The sequence below is a fragment of the Labrus bergylta genome, chromosome 1 (genome assembly GCF_963930695.1).
Source record: "Labrus bergylta chromosome 1, fLabBer1.1, whole genome shotgun sequence".
NCBI lineage: Eukaryota > Metazoa > Chordata > Actinopteri > Labriformes > Labridae > Labrus > Labrus bergylta.
The window spans coordinates 3,824,645-3,841,291 of record NC_089195.1 but is presented as its reverse complement, the minus strand read 5'-3'; the positions used below and the strand labels follow the sequence as shown (position 1 = coordinate 3,841,291).

General features: G+C 40.4%; 1 protein-coding gene across 5 annotated transcripts; it reads left to right on the top strand.

The window, feature by feature from the left end:
* The first annotated feature begins 1,804 nt into the window (after positions 1-1,804).
* Positions 1,805-15,810, top strand: LOC109997717 (zinc finger protein Aiolos). 5 transcript variants are annotated; one of them, XM_029280859.2, is made up of 10 exons: positions 1,805-1,919; positions 2,021-2,086; positions 2,555-2,661; positions 2,860-2,926; positions 3,351-3,470; positions 6,107-6,508; positions 9,472-9,639; positions 10,001-10,120; positions 11,021-11,131; positions 12,364-15,810. In XM_029280859.2, the coding sequence occupies exons 4-10, from the start codon at positions 2,875-2,877 to the stop codon at positions 13,011-13,013; spliced, it is 1,623 nt and encodes a 540-aa protein (XP_029136692.1). In that variant the 5' UTR covers positions 1,805-1,919; positions 2,021-2,086; positions 2,555-2,661; positions 2,860-2,874; the 3' UTR covers positions 13,014-15,810. The 5 variants fall into 5 exon arrangements, with proteins under 5 accessions (XP_029136692.1, XP_020507953.1, XP_065820778.1 ...); XM_020652297.3 differs by lacking the exon at positions 2,555-2,661 and having other exon boundaries at positions 1,806-1,919; XM_065964706.1 differs by having other exon boundaries at positions 1,806-1,919; positions 2,555-2,926.
* The last annotated feature ends 837 nt before the right edge of the window (positions 15,811-16,647 follow it).

Sequence of the window (16,647 nt, the reverse complement as noted above, 5' to 3'; positions counted from 1 at the left end):
TTTATGCCTTGAAAGAAGCTGTTGAGGAAGGCAGGAAACAGTCATCTGTCCTTATATAAAGTGTTAATATCTTAAAGCCTTTCATCCTGTGAACCATCACACAGTTGTTTATGAATCCAAGTGAAAAAGGGGTGTCTGATTATATTGTAAGGATTTTGTCTTAATGGTTTACCAACCATGGAGTATGAAAGTCAAATGGGGGTGGTGCTTTCTCCTGCACTTTTTAACATGTACATGAATGATCTATTTCTACAACTGAATGGTTGCAACACTGGTTGTGTGTTGGGTAACAACATTATCAATCTTCTTTTTGTTTCAGCATCTGCTGAATATTAGCTCTGACTATGGGGTAACATATGACGTACAATACAATTCTTAAAAATAGTGCTGTGTTGATGTGCAGGACAGAAAGGGGACGAGGATTTTTGCCTGTCAGGGCAGGTGCTTAGTGTCAGTCGCAAACAAAAATATATAGGGCACTTCAGTACAGATCAAATGTCTGATGATGATGCCAAATATTATATACTCAAGCAGATATGTTGGCAAGAAAATTCTCTGTTGGAGGATTGTGCTCATGTTTAGATAAATCTCTTTTAACTCATTATTATACTGCCCCCCTGTGGGCCAAGTATGAAAAGGCAAGCTTACTAAAGCTTTTAGCTGCTTATAATGACATGATTACACTTTTAAAGAAACACTTTGATTGCCTAGTGCAAGAGAACAGTTTTTAAAATAAGGTCTCAACATTTTCCACTGTTTGTTTATTGAAGGATTCTCAGAACTCCATTATAATGCTGCTGACTCAGCCAAAGTTCTGTGCGATACCACTCATCCCTGTTGAGACACTGGTATGAATGTCTTTTATTGGGCGGCTGTGGCTCAGTTGGTAGAGTTGTCACCTCTCCCGCTGCTTCAGTGGCGGTGTATGAATGGGATTAGTTACTACTAATGGATGATACTACATAGTAATCATCACTACCATCAGTGTGTGAAAGGGTGTGAATGTGTAGGTGTGACATGCAGTGTAAAAGCGCTTTGAGCAGTCGTAAGACTAGAAAAGCGCTATATAAGCTCAAGTCCATTTAGCATTTATTATATTGGTGGTATTTTCTTTGTTTTTACCTTGTTCTTAATCTTGTTGTTTTTTTATTTGTTTTTTTTTATTGACTCCTGAGTCTGTCAATAAAGATGAGGATGTGATGATAAAGCTTAATTGGCAATATCAACAAAATATTATGAGTAATACTGCTAGTACTTAAAAGACCAGAGGCAGATGATGCAGAAGAACTTGAGAGACAGGAAAGCACAAAAACCTCTGAAAAGATACAGTGGTATGGTTCTCTAAAATCCAGGATGTGCTCAGGTTTGCTGAAGTATCCTTGTTATGTATCGTGCATTTAAACATCATATCCTGGTTTGGACAGCACTGGATAAGAACTTACCTGGTTTAGAGAATCCTGCATATTAACTACTCTTATAGAAACAGGACTATGCTTTTTTTCATGCTCCATGTACACATCACTTTTAAAACGGTATCAACACCAGAATATGGCCTCAAACTGGATACAATGACAAAAAAATAAACAAGTAACACACCTTGATGAAAGAGCTTAAATGTATTGAAAGAGCTTCAGAAGAAATACTTGGAGGTGGTTTGGTACACTTGTTTTTATTGAATTTGGAGAAAGAAAGAGTAGGAATGAAAATATCTTTCTTATTTGGCCACAAGATGGAGTACTATATCCTTAAATGGTAACAACAATCACGTGGACTGCTTGATATCAAAACATTTACAGTCCTATGTTTTTCTCATGGTGTTAGAGACTCTACATGTTTGCATTTATCAAAGGAATGTAAAATATTCTGATCATGAAACCAGTAAGGAGGAGCGTTCCAATTCACCGGTGCTGCTGTGATGTGTGAGCATGCTCGTGCCTTTTGATGCTCCACCTCGTTCAAAATGAGTTCCTGTTTCTTTAAGGGATCTCTCCAAGTGACGTTGCTTTTATTCCATATTCAGAGAAAGTCCTGTGGCACAGCGTGGAATCTCCTACTGCGAGAGAGCGGTGCTGAGCAGAGAGCAGAGGTAAGAACGTTTCATCTTACTATCATAAACTTCATACCATCAGACACATCATGAACTTCATCTTCAACAGAAAATGAAACTCAAAAGTATGTTAGTATTTATTAGTTGTAACTTTTAGCCTTTGTGCTCCTGAGCTTCAGCTTGTTTTCACCTTTTCTCCTCTCTGAATGAGATTCTTAAAATGAGGACTAGTAACTGAACAGTGATGAATTACTTGCATTTCAAACAATTACTAAAAGTGTATATATTTCAAGCTTTTTAATCAACTAAAAATCATAATATGAAAGGCTTTTAAAACAGCTTTTAATACAGCTAGATGTTTTATCTTCTAATTAATTTAGAAAATATAACTAAAAGTGTTGGAGTGTCTCGCTGGCTGTTGGAGTGGAAAGCACATACACACTTGCTCCTATGTCGCGACCAGGCAGGAAGTACATGTGCAGTGAACATCATCTTCTTTCTCGTCAGGCTAAATGTAGTGACGGGGGACGAGCAATCAACCGTGGGCTTTTACCCCACACTCGTTGGGTTTTTTTTTTAGGTGAACTTGTCATGCTGTCCAACCAGCAGGAACAGTGAGTTGCAAGTGTTGCAAGTCTTTCAAGAAATGTCACATTAATACACAATGCAGCAAACATGTCATTAGTGACAGTAGTGAAAAAGGTTGATGCAGCACAATACAAGACTTTTCCAAGTAGTATACATGTCAAAAGAAGGAATCTGTCTTCACGTGGGTTATCTCATTGAAACTACTTCTTGCCGTCTCACCACAGAACGTTTCTTTCATCATGAGCACAGACAAACATACTGATTTCACTGCCCAAGAGGGAGACACGATGGGTGAGTATTTTATTCCCTTGTCTCTGTTGTTAATGCAGAACCACCGCATTAGAGTATAAAAGCCATAAGTTTTATTATTTTTGTCTTTCAAAATCAATATTTAATTATCTTTTTTCTCTTTGTTCCTTTTCTTTGGATTTTTATTTATTTTTATTTCATGTTGTACGTATTCTTGTATGTTTAAAAAAATAGATAGAAAAATGTGCCAGGATGAACAAAATGTGTGATGAAATATGACAGCTTGTAATGTAGTGAAACAGCCTGCAATAAAGTAATAAAAAAAAGCCATAAATTGTCTCTGCAACTGGATTTTTAACATTCCCATATTTTTGAAGTATATTTGCAGAGAAGTGTAGTACACATGTTTTAAAGTGTTAATTAATGAAACAAAAAGTAACACGTTTTGCATGTGTCACTTTTTCAGACACTTACAGCGAGGTTGCAGATCTGAAGCCACACAGGGAGGAGGAGGAGGAAGAAGAGAGGGAGGATAACTCGAGTAGTGAGAATGGAGTGCAGGGTGGAGAAAGTTCGACCACTTCACGTAGGTTCACTAACACACCCACACACACCAACACACCAACACACACACATGCTCCACACCTTTGATGTCTTTCCATTTTACTTCTGTGTGTAGCCATTAACGCACGTTTATTCCCTTTGTGGCCGCCGCAGACAGTGTGAAGTTTGGGGGGGGAAAAGTATGCAGAACATTGCAGCAAACCCTGAGATATGTTAGTAGAAATGATGTTGGGAGACGATGTCAAGTCAAGCAAAGAGTTTTAGATAACCGTGTTTTTAATCTGCCCACTTTATAGTAATGTGAATATCTTTTTTGTGTTTAAGCGTTCAAATACTGATGTGATGTTTAAGTTATTTTTGGGGGGCTTTTTTTGGACAGGACAGTTAAAGAGAGACAGGAAAAGTGGGAGATGACATGCAGCAAAGGGTCGAGGTCGGATTCAAATCCATGGTCTCTGTTACAAGGACTATAGCCTCTGTACACAAGGCGCACTACATAACCACGAGGCTATAGACGCTTTTCTTAACCAATCGGAGCAAAGAGAAGTTAAAACTGAAAAAAAACTGAAAAAAAACTGAATTTCCCCTCGCGTGATTAATAAAGGATAAATTATTATTATTATTATTATTATTATTATTATTATATGTATTTTTAAAATACAGTTTTACAGGAAAATAGGTCTGAGGTACCTTTATGTATATGCTTCATTTGCACTTATCTTGATGTTTCTCACAAACTGTAGCATTAGGGTCACCCAATTCTGGTCTATTATATTTCATATGGTAATAATATGTCAATATGTAATCTTGAGTAGCTCCATTAAGATACAAAAAGTCATTTAGATAGTAGTTGTCACCAAGACAATATTATTAAAATAGTTTCACAGTGAAAAACAAACAAACACATTGTTAGTTAAAGGACATGTGCATTCAGTGGTCAAATATTTCTTAATTTCTTCATTCTCAATGTTTAGAAATGTATCTTGTTTCGCCGTCTCTGTAGCCCATACCATGACGGGAGCTAAAACTTAAAGAACACTTTCAGGCTACAGAGCTGGCTGGAGGTTACACGAGTGACAAACTCATTTGTCCTTGAAGCCGTTTGAAAGTTTGAGGAGTCAGTAAAGACCATAAATGTTAAAGCAGTCAAACCAGCATTCTAACATAAGCTGCACTGACATATGGAGACCCAAACCAGGGACAGAGAGCGGTGAAGCATGCTGTTTGAGTCTGAATCATAATAAGATAGTCTATAGTCAGTTATTAATTCTACTACAATTCTACAATTCACTTAGCAGACGCTTTTATCCAAAGCAACGTACATCAGAGAGTAAGTACAACACAAGCAAGGATCTAGAAAAAAGGGAACAATGTCAGTAAGAGCAAATGATCAGCTTTGAGTCTGATTGGACACACAGGTGCTGACAGGAAGTGACCAGAGGCAAAGCACAACATTGAGGGCAGTTCGTTGTCGTTATCAAACAAAAACCATCATATTAATACAAAAGTCAATTCAATACAAGTTAAATAAACACTCATAAACTCTGCATTGTCCTCTCACACTGACTGGAAGCATAAAAAACATTTTACACATTTCTAAACTGTGACCACCTTGTTTCACACATTGTATTTTAAGTGTTGAAATGTTCCTTTTCAGCCTTGTGGCCTTAGTCCCTCATTTGGCAAATTAAAAAAAGAGTATGGTGTCACAGACGGCGCTCCTGTTTATTTCTGACTGCCACCCATCTGCACCACTTGGTGCACATCCTAAAGCCCTGCTCTGCGTCTGATGCACAGCCTGTGGTTCACTGCTCTCAGACCCTGGACTCTATATTGGGCCACAAAGAGCGGTGCGTGTGCAAAGTTTCCATAGCACCTCTCAGCGCTTTCCACAAACAAGGCGCTGCTCTTCAGCTCATCATCATCACCGCCAAGACCACAGTGTGGTTTCTGGATGGAGCTGAGTATGCTGGGGGTTATTTCACACTTAAAAAAAGGCTGGGTGAGAGGTCCTGCTTACCAGGCCTCAGGAACTCTGCATGTCAACAGTTTATGTGATGATTTATTTACATCGGCTCTGCAGATTCTGTGTGGTGAACGAGCAAAAGAATGACAAATTGTAGAAAGAAAGTTCTGCTGGTTGATAGAAAAAAAAATGGGAGGAGATTAATAATGGATTTGGGAAATTTTATAACAACTTTGCCAGTGTCACTTTAGATGTAAAATGTTCAATTTTCAAATCTTTTTTTTGAAAAACAAAGCAGGAACTAGTTTCTATGTGAGGCTCGGGCTGCGTCTCTCTCCTGCCCTGGTTCTAGTTTATGTGCATTCAGAGGAAATGCCTTCCCCTTATCTTGAGCACACATCTTATGAATGTCGCACTATGTGACACTATTCAAAGGCCCAACACTTTGGAGATGTGCTTGTTCTATTATCAAACTTATCAGTTGTAGGAGGGGAGGTTGAGACAGTGTTCCACATTCAGGTTTAGTATCATCTCTGTATATGAGTACAAACATCACAAGCTGTATAGGCACATGTATCCTTGCATTATGTCTTGTCTCTATTTATCTGTGCTTTTTTATCATGTTTCAATCTTTCATCTGTGATAACATCAAATGTCTCTCCAAACACATTCTCTGCTTCCTTTTTGCTTAGGTGCAATAAAAACCGAGGCAGAGGAAATGAAAGATAACAATGATCTGTACCATGAGGCTGAAAAAGAGAGAGAAATTGTGCCGAAAGATGCGGCAGAGGGGGGCCACGAGGAGGAGATGGAAGAAGGGTTAGATGAGGAGGAGACAGGTGATGACAGAGACAGGGATGAAGAGGGAGATACCCTGAGTGAGCCAGAGGACCTCTCGCTGGTCTACTCGCACTACGATGGCGCCGCTCTGCCGGATGCCCACGCTGCAGAACCATCGGCTGAATCAGAAGACGCCTATGTGCCCGGAGCATCAGGGTCTCGCATCCAAACAACAGGCAAGCTCAACTGTGACATCTGTGGCCTGTCCTGCGTCAGCATCAACGTCCTGATGGTGCACAAGCGCAGCCACACGGGTGAGCACAGGAACACCCAACCTCAAACAGTTACACAATTTTAATCAGTGACAGCAACGGGAGATAGCGTCTTGTGTTGACTAGGTCAAGATGTCTGATCGAGTAACTAGGATTAACCACATTATACATGACGCATTAGTCCTAACCAGCGCCACAGCTACAGCAGGAAGTTGTGAAATATACTTACTTTGTTCAAATTTAAAGCACAGGCCATAACTTTGAGATTTGATTGCAGGAAGCAAATAGGTCATGCAAACAAAGAACATCTACAGCCTTAATTATGCAACTTTTGTAATAACTCACTCATGTGCATATCATTCAAATCTACTGCTTCAATAAGGACAATCAGGTTCAACCTTTTCACTGGAACCAAACACATTTAGTTAAACCTGCCAAAAAAAAGTATAGTATTTTCCTTTGTGCTTCATTTAATTATTATTAAATGTGTGCACTGACTTGGCCAAGGCCCCCACTGAAAAGCTGTTTCATTTTCATGGGTCTTGAAAGAGGTAAAATGAGGAAAAAGAACGATCTAATGATTTTTACTAAAGCCTATCAAAAGATCAAGGTAACGAGTTTGACCTCTAAATGTAGCAGTAGAGAAGCCTTTGACACACGATGATGGCTCTATTCCTTTATCGATCAGTGTGAAGAACAAAACCAGCTGTCGCTCTGAATAATAGTAAAACTTCATTTAACAATGAGAAGATTTGAGCAGCAGAATAAGGACGCCTACAGATGAAACTCATGAGGCTGCTTTTTTCAACATGGGAAGTCATATGCGCAATTCACTGTGGCATTTGTGTGGTTAGAGTCGTGAGAGCTTTATTCTTTCAGGTCTCTCAATACCAGAGTGGACGTTGTCTTGTGCAAGACAATCTTTAATAACAAAAGTAATGAATTCAAAAGAAGAAAAACAAAAGAAACACTTAACATTCACTTCATGTGACATCTGCAAAATGTTTAAGCCTAAATAAAGTAGTGTTTACAGGGAAAAAAACATAGAAGGGAGTGCTGCACTGGGTCAAAAAACAAAATAAATATAGAAAAAAACAGGTGCTCTTCAGGAACAGGGGACAAGAGTGGAATAGTTAATAAAAAAGTTTGACTGTCCTGATTAGAAGAGAAAAAGTGAAGTGTGAAACTGAAAGTTCGAGGCACTCTGATAGCATTTAAAAATCCTTTATTTAACAGATTGTCGCTGAAGTAGTGTTTGCGCTGGACGTAGAAATCCAGCAATAAACGTGTGTACTAAAGATGCTATCTAACTTTTAAAGTAGACCAGATCTCTAAAATTCTGAATCTCTGGAGGCGGCAGGAGCTCAGTCTGTTTGGACTTGGGTTGTGAACTAGAGCAGTGGTTCTCAAACTTTTTAGACTGCGTACCACCTCTGAAAATATTTAGCTCTCCAAGTATCAGATTCTGTTAATGTAGGTCTACATTAACAGAATCTGTTAATGTAGACCTACATTAAAAGACATTAACAGAATATTTGTTAATGTCTGTTAATGTAGGTCTACAGCTGCTTGCAGTTGTTTCAGTACTGAAATATAACAGAATATCGAGTGGAACTTTTCAAAACACGAGGCGTACTCCAGTTGTTGTTTATGTCTGTGAGCGCGCGAGCATAAATTGAGCAGATTAAAGTTGTTTGTTGCAAAAACTAGATTAATTTAGAGGGGAAAACACATTTGATATCAATACAACCCAATAGAAACAAGACAGATAAGAGTACGACAAAAAAAATTGTCGTTTTATGCTGAACGGTTTTGTTTTTTATATTGTGGAGATTTCTTTGCGTACCACCACAGGGAGCCCACGTACCACCCGTGGTACGCGTACCATAGTTTGAGAACCACTGAACTAGAGGACTGCCAGCTCAAGTTCCAGTTTGGACAAAGTCGCAAAATTGTCCTGTAGCTGGAGAGGTGCCGGTTCACTTCCTGAGCACCGCTGATGTGCCCTTGAGCAAGGCACTGAACCCCTAACTGCCAGGGCGCTCTTTCATGTGCAGCCCCTCACTCGGACATCTCTCAATTAGAACATGTCCAAAGGATCCTGTTTGTGTGTGTCATGTTTCTGTATTTTAGCCTGTGTGTGTTTGTAGCCACAGAGTGTAACATTGAGTTATCCCTCGAAGGATTAATGAAGGATTTCTTCTTCTTCTTCTTCTCTTAACTAGAGAAGTAAAACTGTCTACATGCATAAAAGTCATACACTAAATGTACCCCTAAATATTTAGTCAGTTGAAAAGGCCACTTCACACCTACCTTGTTTAGTTCGCTTGAACCTAACTAAAACCTCAGTGCAGATCTTTTGTGCTGGTGTGAATACAAACCATTGAACAGCCGAACCAGACCCAGCCGAAGAGGTGGTCTCGGTTTCGCTTCCAAACGACCTTGGGTACAGTTCGTTTGAGATGTGAAACTGACCGGACCTCAGTCCGACCAAGTTCTAAAAATCATACGCCTTTATGGACGTAACAGGCTCCCATTGCCAGGAGCATTATAGGAAATAATTGTTTAGTAAGCAGCACAGTGTTGTTGTTTTGCTTCTGCACAAAAGGCTTGCTGTGAGCATGCCGTGGTAGGCACACATTAGAGCTCTCCTTCGCAGCCTTCCTGCAGCACGCATCATAAAACTGACCTTGTATTGTAACACGCTTTCACACACTTACATTTTTTGCGATTACCGCTTTACCCCGCCCCAGACCTTTTTGTCCAATGATTGAATGATCTTTGCACACATGTGGTTTTGTTTACAAATTCATGGCCTCTTGTGAAAAAGTGCCATGTGAAAATAAACTGCACCAAACCAAAACAGAAACATTGTATTTGGTCCAGACTAAAGGACTCTCCTGGTGTGAATACACCCTACAAACTTTTATGTAAAATGAATATGTTAAAATAGTTTAGATTTACATTTCTTTGTTTATTTTCTCCATCATATGTGTTCTGCTCAGGTGAGAGGCCGTTCCACTGCAGTCAGTGCGGATCCTCCTTCACCCAAAAGGGAAACCTGCTTCGCCACATCAAACTGCACTCCGGGGAGAAGCCTTTCAAATGCCCTATGTGCAGCTATGCCTGCCGTCGCCGAGACGCTCTTAGTGGGCACCTGCGCACCCACTCTGGTACCTGCTGCCACACACACACACATGTGAAGATGACATGCACTGATACTGAGTGCACCTGTGTACAAAATCTCTCACCTCTTTAATGTTGGTTTCTCAGTCATTCTGACTCGGAACACATGGCTTTTTCCTGGAACAGCCTCTACACTTTCATACAGATACACACATCACACAGGACAGATTACTCATTCACTCCTGTCAACGTACTCACTCTCAGTTCACATGTTTCACATGCAGAAACCCTGCATGCTGCCTAATATGCACATCATCAGTTTTGTTTGAAACCAGGAAATAATACTTATTGTAGCACAAGATGTTGTTAATGTGTCATGTGTTGAATAACTGAAATCCCTGTTTCCAGTGGAGAAGCCCTTCAAGTGTAACCACTGCAATCGGAGCTACAAGCAACGCAGCTCGCTGGAGGAACACAGAGAGAGGTGCCATGTATACATTCAGAGCAGCGGTATGAAGGCTGAGAGAGGTGAGGGGAGGGTCCAACAACGCTTTCTTCTTTTTTTAAAGATTCGTTTTTGGGCTTTTTTGTGCCTTAATTGTAGAGCTAGGACAGTGGATAGAATTGAAAATCAGGGAGAGAGAGAGTTGGGAATGACATGCGGGAAAGGAGCCACAAGCTGCCCGCTTGAAGGACTACAGTCTCCACACATGGGGCGCGCGTACTAACCACTGCGCCACCAGCGCCCCATGAACAACACTTTCTGATGCTAACTTCAACTTCACATGTCACAATAACAAACCCTTTGTGTGTCTGCAGCAGATGCATGATTAAATCTGTTATGTTCAACAGATCTGTTTTATTGCCTTGTTGAATACATGTGCTAGCAGCTGTTAGCCCGTCATACAGCTAAATAGGTTGTGGCTGCTGTGGTGTGGAGACTCAATGCTCTGAAGACCGCTCCTCATGTCTATAAGACGAAGGGGAATTACAGGGCAAATTATTTTCAGGCCAGCCACTCACACAAACGAACAGCAAACAAACAAAAGTGAATAACCTTGCCCCAAAATTCTGGAAGGACAGCTGCGCTGTTGCAACACCGAGACAATGCTCTGTGGTCACCAGATGTTGTAAGTTTATGCCAGGTTGTACCGTAGTGGTGAGGAAGCACATCCTCATTATGTGGTCTCATCTCCTGCACTGGTGGAGTACAAAGCACCAGGAAGTGAGGTCAGAGGAGCCTCTGATCTTAAATTAATAGATTTTCCCTCCCAGTGTGCCTCTACATTGGGTTGCTAGTTTTTTCTTATTTTATATCCAAATCTCAACAAGGGGACAGCGAGGTGTTTGCCCTAAACACATGAGTGGTTTTTGTACATGATGGGGTTTTAATTTCCATGACGTACTTACTCTCCGATTCTTTTGCAGAGGACAGCCAGACATCCAGGACTCAGATGGGCACTGAGCGTGCTCTGCTGCTCGACAGGCTTGCAAACAATGTGGCCAAACGGAAGAGCACGATGCCACAGAAGTTCACTGGTAAGAGCAGCTGGACTCACAACACAGATCTCAAGCGGTTTTCAGCAAAAAAAAAGATTATGATTCAGATGTTTCTGTTTAATTGCAATGTTTATCTAATGAATTGAATTGTTTAAATCTTTTAAATCCCCTTTTGTTTACTGAGCTCTTTTAAAAACAAAATTCTTTGTGCAGCCATTATATGCTTCTGTCTTTTTGAAATGCAATTTTTGCTTTTTGCTGGGTTTTTTATGCTTCACAATGCTGAATTTATGTTTGGTAGTATTTTTTTTTATTTTTTCAAATTGTCTGTCTAAGCTACTTGTTTGTCTGTCTTTTTTGTCCTCGCTTGTCTCTTCGTCTCTTGCCTAACAGGAATTGTGGGTAGAGCACCTCATGCCTCATACCTGCCCACATCAGCAAGTGGTCGACACTGTCCTATATTCTCTTCCAGAATTGTGTCATAGGTGGGTATTGGTAAATGATTATTCAAATGAGAGAAAAAGAGAAAAAGCACTTGAAACTTCTCGGTTTAATCACTCACTTTGCATGTTTTGATCCAAGCTGAGATCGTTTCCTGATTGATGAATGATTAAAGAAATCAGTTTCATAATAGGATGCCCGACATATAATACTCTCGTCTCTCTGGTTTGGCTGCACTAACATTGGGTTGTAGTTTCGTAATCAAGCTTCAAGCTCCTTGCAAAACTCAAGGGTGTCTCGGCAGAGCATCTCCGACAGCTCTATCAAGTTGACAAATAAGTGAGATCTTCGAATATGACAACCACAGGGGGGGAAAGAGAAGTAATTTCTGAAAACCGCACAGAGACAGAGAACAGGCGGGAGGCGAGAAACGTGAGCAGGTGCCTCTCCGTCTCAGCTGCAGCTGCAGAGGAGGCCTTTATCGTCTGTGTCGTCTGTTTCCTCTGCTTCCTCTGTCCTTTCATGCCTCCTAGCTGAACTGCTTTCTCTGGTTGTTCTGTTTCTTTAAAGCTTCTTTAATCCCGTCAACCTTGGAAAGTCCGACTCACTGTGCGGGTCTTCCTTTGTGTTGCCTGGGCGATGCACTTTTTCGTCACCTCTTTCACTCAAACACATGAAGTTCCCTTATCATATCTTTCTCTATCTTTGGGCAGTAACTGCTTAAACTGCTGCTCGCTTTCTTGGTATGTCTCCAGCTGCTGTTGGATGAAGGGTGTGAAACCTCTTCCTGCTGAGTTTGAGTGCTCTTTCTTCTCGTGCTGCTGGTCTAGGAGACAATGGCGTTTGTCTGGACTTGAGCTTTAAGAGGGAACTGATCCATCCCTCTGACATTAAGGACCCTCCACCAGGCTCCCCTGGGCTGGAAGCCTACCACCACCAGCAACAACCTGCTGTCCATCCAGGGCCTGACAGTGACTCGGCTCCTTCCCTCAGGCCCTACCCTATTTCAATAGGCCGCAGCGACATAACCCCCATTGGCCTCACTAACGGCCACAAGATGAGTATGTCGTTCCTGGGCCACCCTCATGCGCCACAGCCCCCCCTCAGCATCGACTCGTTCCACACAGACGGCTCCCAGATGTCCCAGCCCATCATGTACAGCTTAGGACACTTGCTGGGGGGAGGGCTAAACCACCAGAACGGCCTCCCCCACCCACACGCTCAGCCCATCCCTTTATCCCCACTGGAGGCGCTAAGGGTAGTGCGAGCCGACGGGGAGGCGGGACCTCTGCCTGGAGCGGTGTACCCCTGTGGTCACTGCAGGGTGATCTTTCTGGACTATGTCATGTTCACCATACACATGGGCTGCCACGGCTTCCGCGATCCGCTCGAGTGCAACGTGTGCGGCCACCGCAGCCGGGACCGTTACGAGTTCACTTCCCACATAGCCCGTGGGGAGCACCGCCTAGAACTGAAGTAGTTTTTCATTTAATGCTTATACACTCACATACGTATGAGCACACTCTCAGGTTTACTCATACAAGTAGCTGATAGTATCAAAAATGAAAGCATGGAGTAGCAGCCATTTCTCTTTGTGTCTGGTGTATGTGCTTGATATGAGTGAATGTGTGTAACCGAGACAAAATGAGAGAAGTTCTAGGTGTGTGAGAGGTGTCAGGGTTCTTAGTCATACTGTATTCATCTGAGAAGATGGCCTGTAAAGTGTTAATAGGAGGGGAGGAAGTGTACTTTATTTTCAAACGTACTTTTGTATTTGATGATCCCTGTTCTTTTTCCAAATCTTTAACATAGTAGCAGAAATTGTTGCATTTATTGAGTGTCTGCTCGATTTCTTTTTTCCTTTTATCTCAGTTAAATTGCAAAAAGAAAATGTGTTTTCCTACATCAAACATAAGGCAACACCTTGTGTGAGAGAGCTTCTCTAAAAAAAATAAAAAAAACTTGTCAGTTCAAGATTGCAGAAAAAAATCCCATTATCTATAAGGTCACATGCCTCTTTTTAGTTCTGTGGTTTTGAGTGCAGTTCATTGCTTCAAAAGACTTCACTTCCCTCTGCACCATCTGATGTTTTCTCTCTCCAGAATAGTTACATGTTTAACCCTTGCGCAAGTTGGAAATGGCTCACCGCTTTGCAGAGATGAACTGTTACGCACTATTACATAGGGCAGAGATGTAAATTCAGTGTAAAGTGTTTTTATGATGAAGATCAGCATCAAACCATTTGCATAAAAAAAAGCTTTGTATGAAATGAGTTTGAACGTCAGTCTACACTTCTCTTTCTGATGAAACTTGTCTTCTCATTTCAAGATTTGAAAATCCTGGCTGCTTCAAAAATGAATGTCAGTGGCTCAGAAGTCCTTTTACTCTAACATCCATCTGCTGGGGGGAAGCGTGTAACTGCATGACGGAATTAGTCTATATGTGCGTTCCTTACACAGAATCACTCCAGAGCAGGGGATCGCAAAGGTTGTCGGACTGTTGAGGGCATTTAAAAAAAGAATTAAGCTACTTATTTGGAATTGCCTGAATATTTTTAAAGTATTTATTTAAAGGGGGATAAACAGGGGCATGTGCTGATGGGTGGCCGGGGTTGGGTTATATTAGATATGATCGCTGAAGTTAGAAAGGGAAGATCATTTATATTTATTTGTGTGTTCGTGCGCACATCACACTTGAGGCCACCCCTGCATAAGTCAGTGCTCTAGGTGAGCCACCCAGTCAAAAAAAGTCTGGACACGCCCCTGGTGATAAGCATGTTGTCAATTTAGCTAATACAAGCACTTGTTTTGAAAGAACTAGGGTAAGAAAAAAAACAAACACGTTGACAAAATGTATTCCCAGAAACAAAAAACAGCTTACTCACAGTATCATCATCACAGAACCATGAACAAAACTTGTTTCATATCACATGGCTAGCTACTTGTCAATCACAAGGCCCACCATAAAGCACACCCTGCTTTTTCATCTGTTTTACTGTAATTTGGACCACAATTGACTAAATAAACATCATGCTGTATTGATTAAAATGGGAAACTATCTTTTGAGACAATGAACTCATCTGCAAAAAATTTTGCTGGGTTAAAAAATCCAGTGAGTAGTAGGGTAATTTTCTCATTTATTTGCATACAATCTGTCATGTTTTTTTGAAGAAATGGAGTAACCCCCTACTGGCCAAATGAAGGAATGCAGCTTAAGGAACTTTTACATGGGCTTTGTTTAAACACTCAGGGGACATACACTGCTATACAATCTATGACAAGAAAACTCAATGATTTTTATCAGTAGCTCCACTCTTCCCACTCGGCTCTCAACTCACCCACAGTATTCAAAAAGTTTGTCTGCCAATAAAAACTCCACTTGTGGGATTTATTCTGAGTAAGGTCAAAAATGAAGGTAAAAATGTTATTGTTGGAGTTTTAGTCATGACAAATTTTTGGAATTTTTTTCTGATTGATTAAGGGAAATTCTGGTAAATGCATAAAAATGGATTCGTAGCCTGGCAGTGCATAGAGCTGTGTGTCATAATAAATGTGGATGCACTTCACTCACATGACACTGAAGGGACTCGGTCACACCTTGTTGCCTTTCAGACCAGAAAAGGGTGTTAGCTTCATCCAGCTGCTACCACACTATCTGTGTTCTCCATCAGCGCCAGTTCCCTTTTCTCTCTCTTTGGGGTTGAAGAGAAGTGACACTTGTGAGACAAACTGTCATCACAGCTTCGTGTCCACATGTCGGAGTAAAAGCCAAGTCATCCATCTTAGAAGTAATAATTGGCCGCTTCACTTTTCTGAGTAGTGTTTTGAGGAAGAGTGCGGGTTTATCTGAACAAGTTTAAGGTTAAAAATAAAGGCGGGTTTGTTTTTTTGGTAATTGAGGGGAAACTAAAAAATGAAAGACTATTTCTAACACATAAAACATCTAAACATAAAAATGATTGTCTGGGAAAAGTGAATGGGACTTGTGATTCAAAACCCTGCTTTTGTCCAAACTATAACTGTGTTTCTGAAGTTTCATTTAAAAAAACCTGCCTGCTGTTTTTCAGACAGGAGTCACGAAGCAGGTCCATTCATACTGAGAGAGTATGGTGACATCTGCCGATGGAATAATTAGTCATCTAAACAGCCAAAAATCAAAATGACAACCATCATGATATACTTTGACGGGAACAAATACAAAACTGTGTAAATAAGTGACGTCATTGTCGATTCATAACTGTTGATGAGAAAATGCATGATTAAAGGATGTTTCAGGAATTCCCTTTGCTTTGCCCTTCAGATTTCCTTCAAGTTAGCTGGGTTTCAGTTACGCTAAATGATTTAAAAAAAAAAAAAAAACTAGATTCAAAAAAACATTTTTTTTTTATAAATGCTCTCTTATGTACAGGTCCAACATTAAATATCAATAATAAACATAAAAAAATACTAATATTTACATAAATGAAGCTGAAACAAAAAATGTTTTTTATCTGAAATCCACCTGCTTCAATCCCATATCAATCAGTTTGTGAGGAAACTAAATGTTAAAGTAACTGATGTTGTGAATGAATCACGAGATCGCTCTGACTTGAAATGTCATTTTTCAATAACAGAAATGTACGATGCTTTATTCATCGTGTCCTACTGATAATCACTCCCACTCACAATAACAGACTCACAAACATGCAACCTTCAAAACACACCTCAAACAGTGGATAAAAGAAAATCAAGTCTGTGACCACCTTTAACCTTTAACCTCTATTATTGTCTTGTGTCACTTGTGCCTTTGTATTTGTATTTTATTTGTAATTTGTAATTTATCTTTCTATGTTACCTGCCTAGGGACAACAGATGGAAACTAGCACTTCTGCTATAATCTGTCATTTTTAGAGCTGTAATTGTTACAGCTGTTCATTAATATGCACTGTCCCTAACAAATAAATAAAATAATAAAATAAATAATCCATACATACAGTTTCAAAAAAATGTCCACTAAATGAGAATGAGGTAAAATGTAAAGAAATGTAGAAACAGGTGTATAACTTAACAATGGATTTCCCCCCCCCCCCCTCTCATTTCAGGTCTGGATGGTGAAATAGCTTGAAATTGTTGTTT

Bases quoted from the DNA above. Each gene is read 5' to 3' on its own strand.
- LOC109997717 (XM_020652293.3), top strand. From the start codon at position 1,961: ATGAGTTCCTGTTTCTTTAAGGGATCTCTCCAAGTGACGTTGCTTTTA. The intron at 2,927-3,350 runs GTGAGTATTTTA...TCACTTTTTCAG, and splicing joins CCAAGAGGGAGACACGATGG to ACACTTACAGCGAGGTTGCA. The intron at 11,132-12,363 runs GTAAGAGCAGCT...CTGCTGGTCTAG, and splicing joins GATGCCACAGAAGTTCACTG to GAGACAATGGCGTTTGTCTG.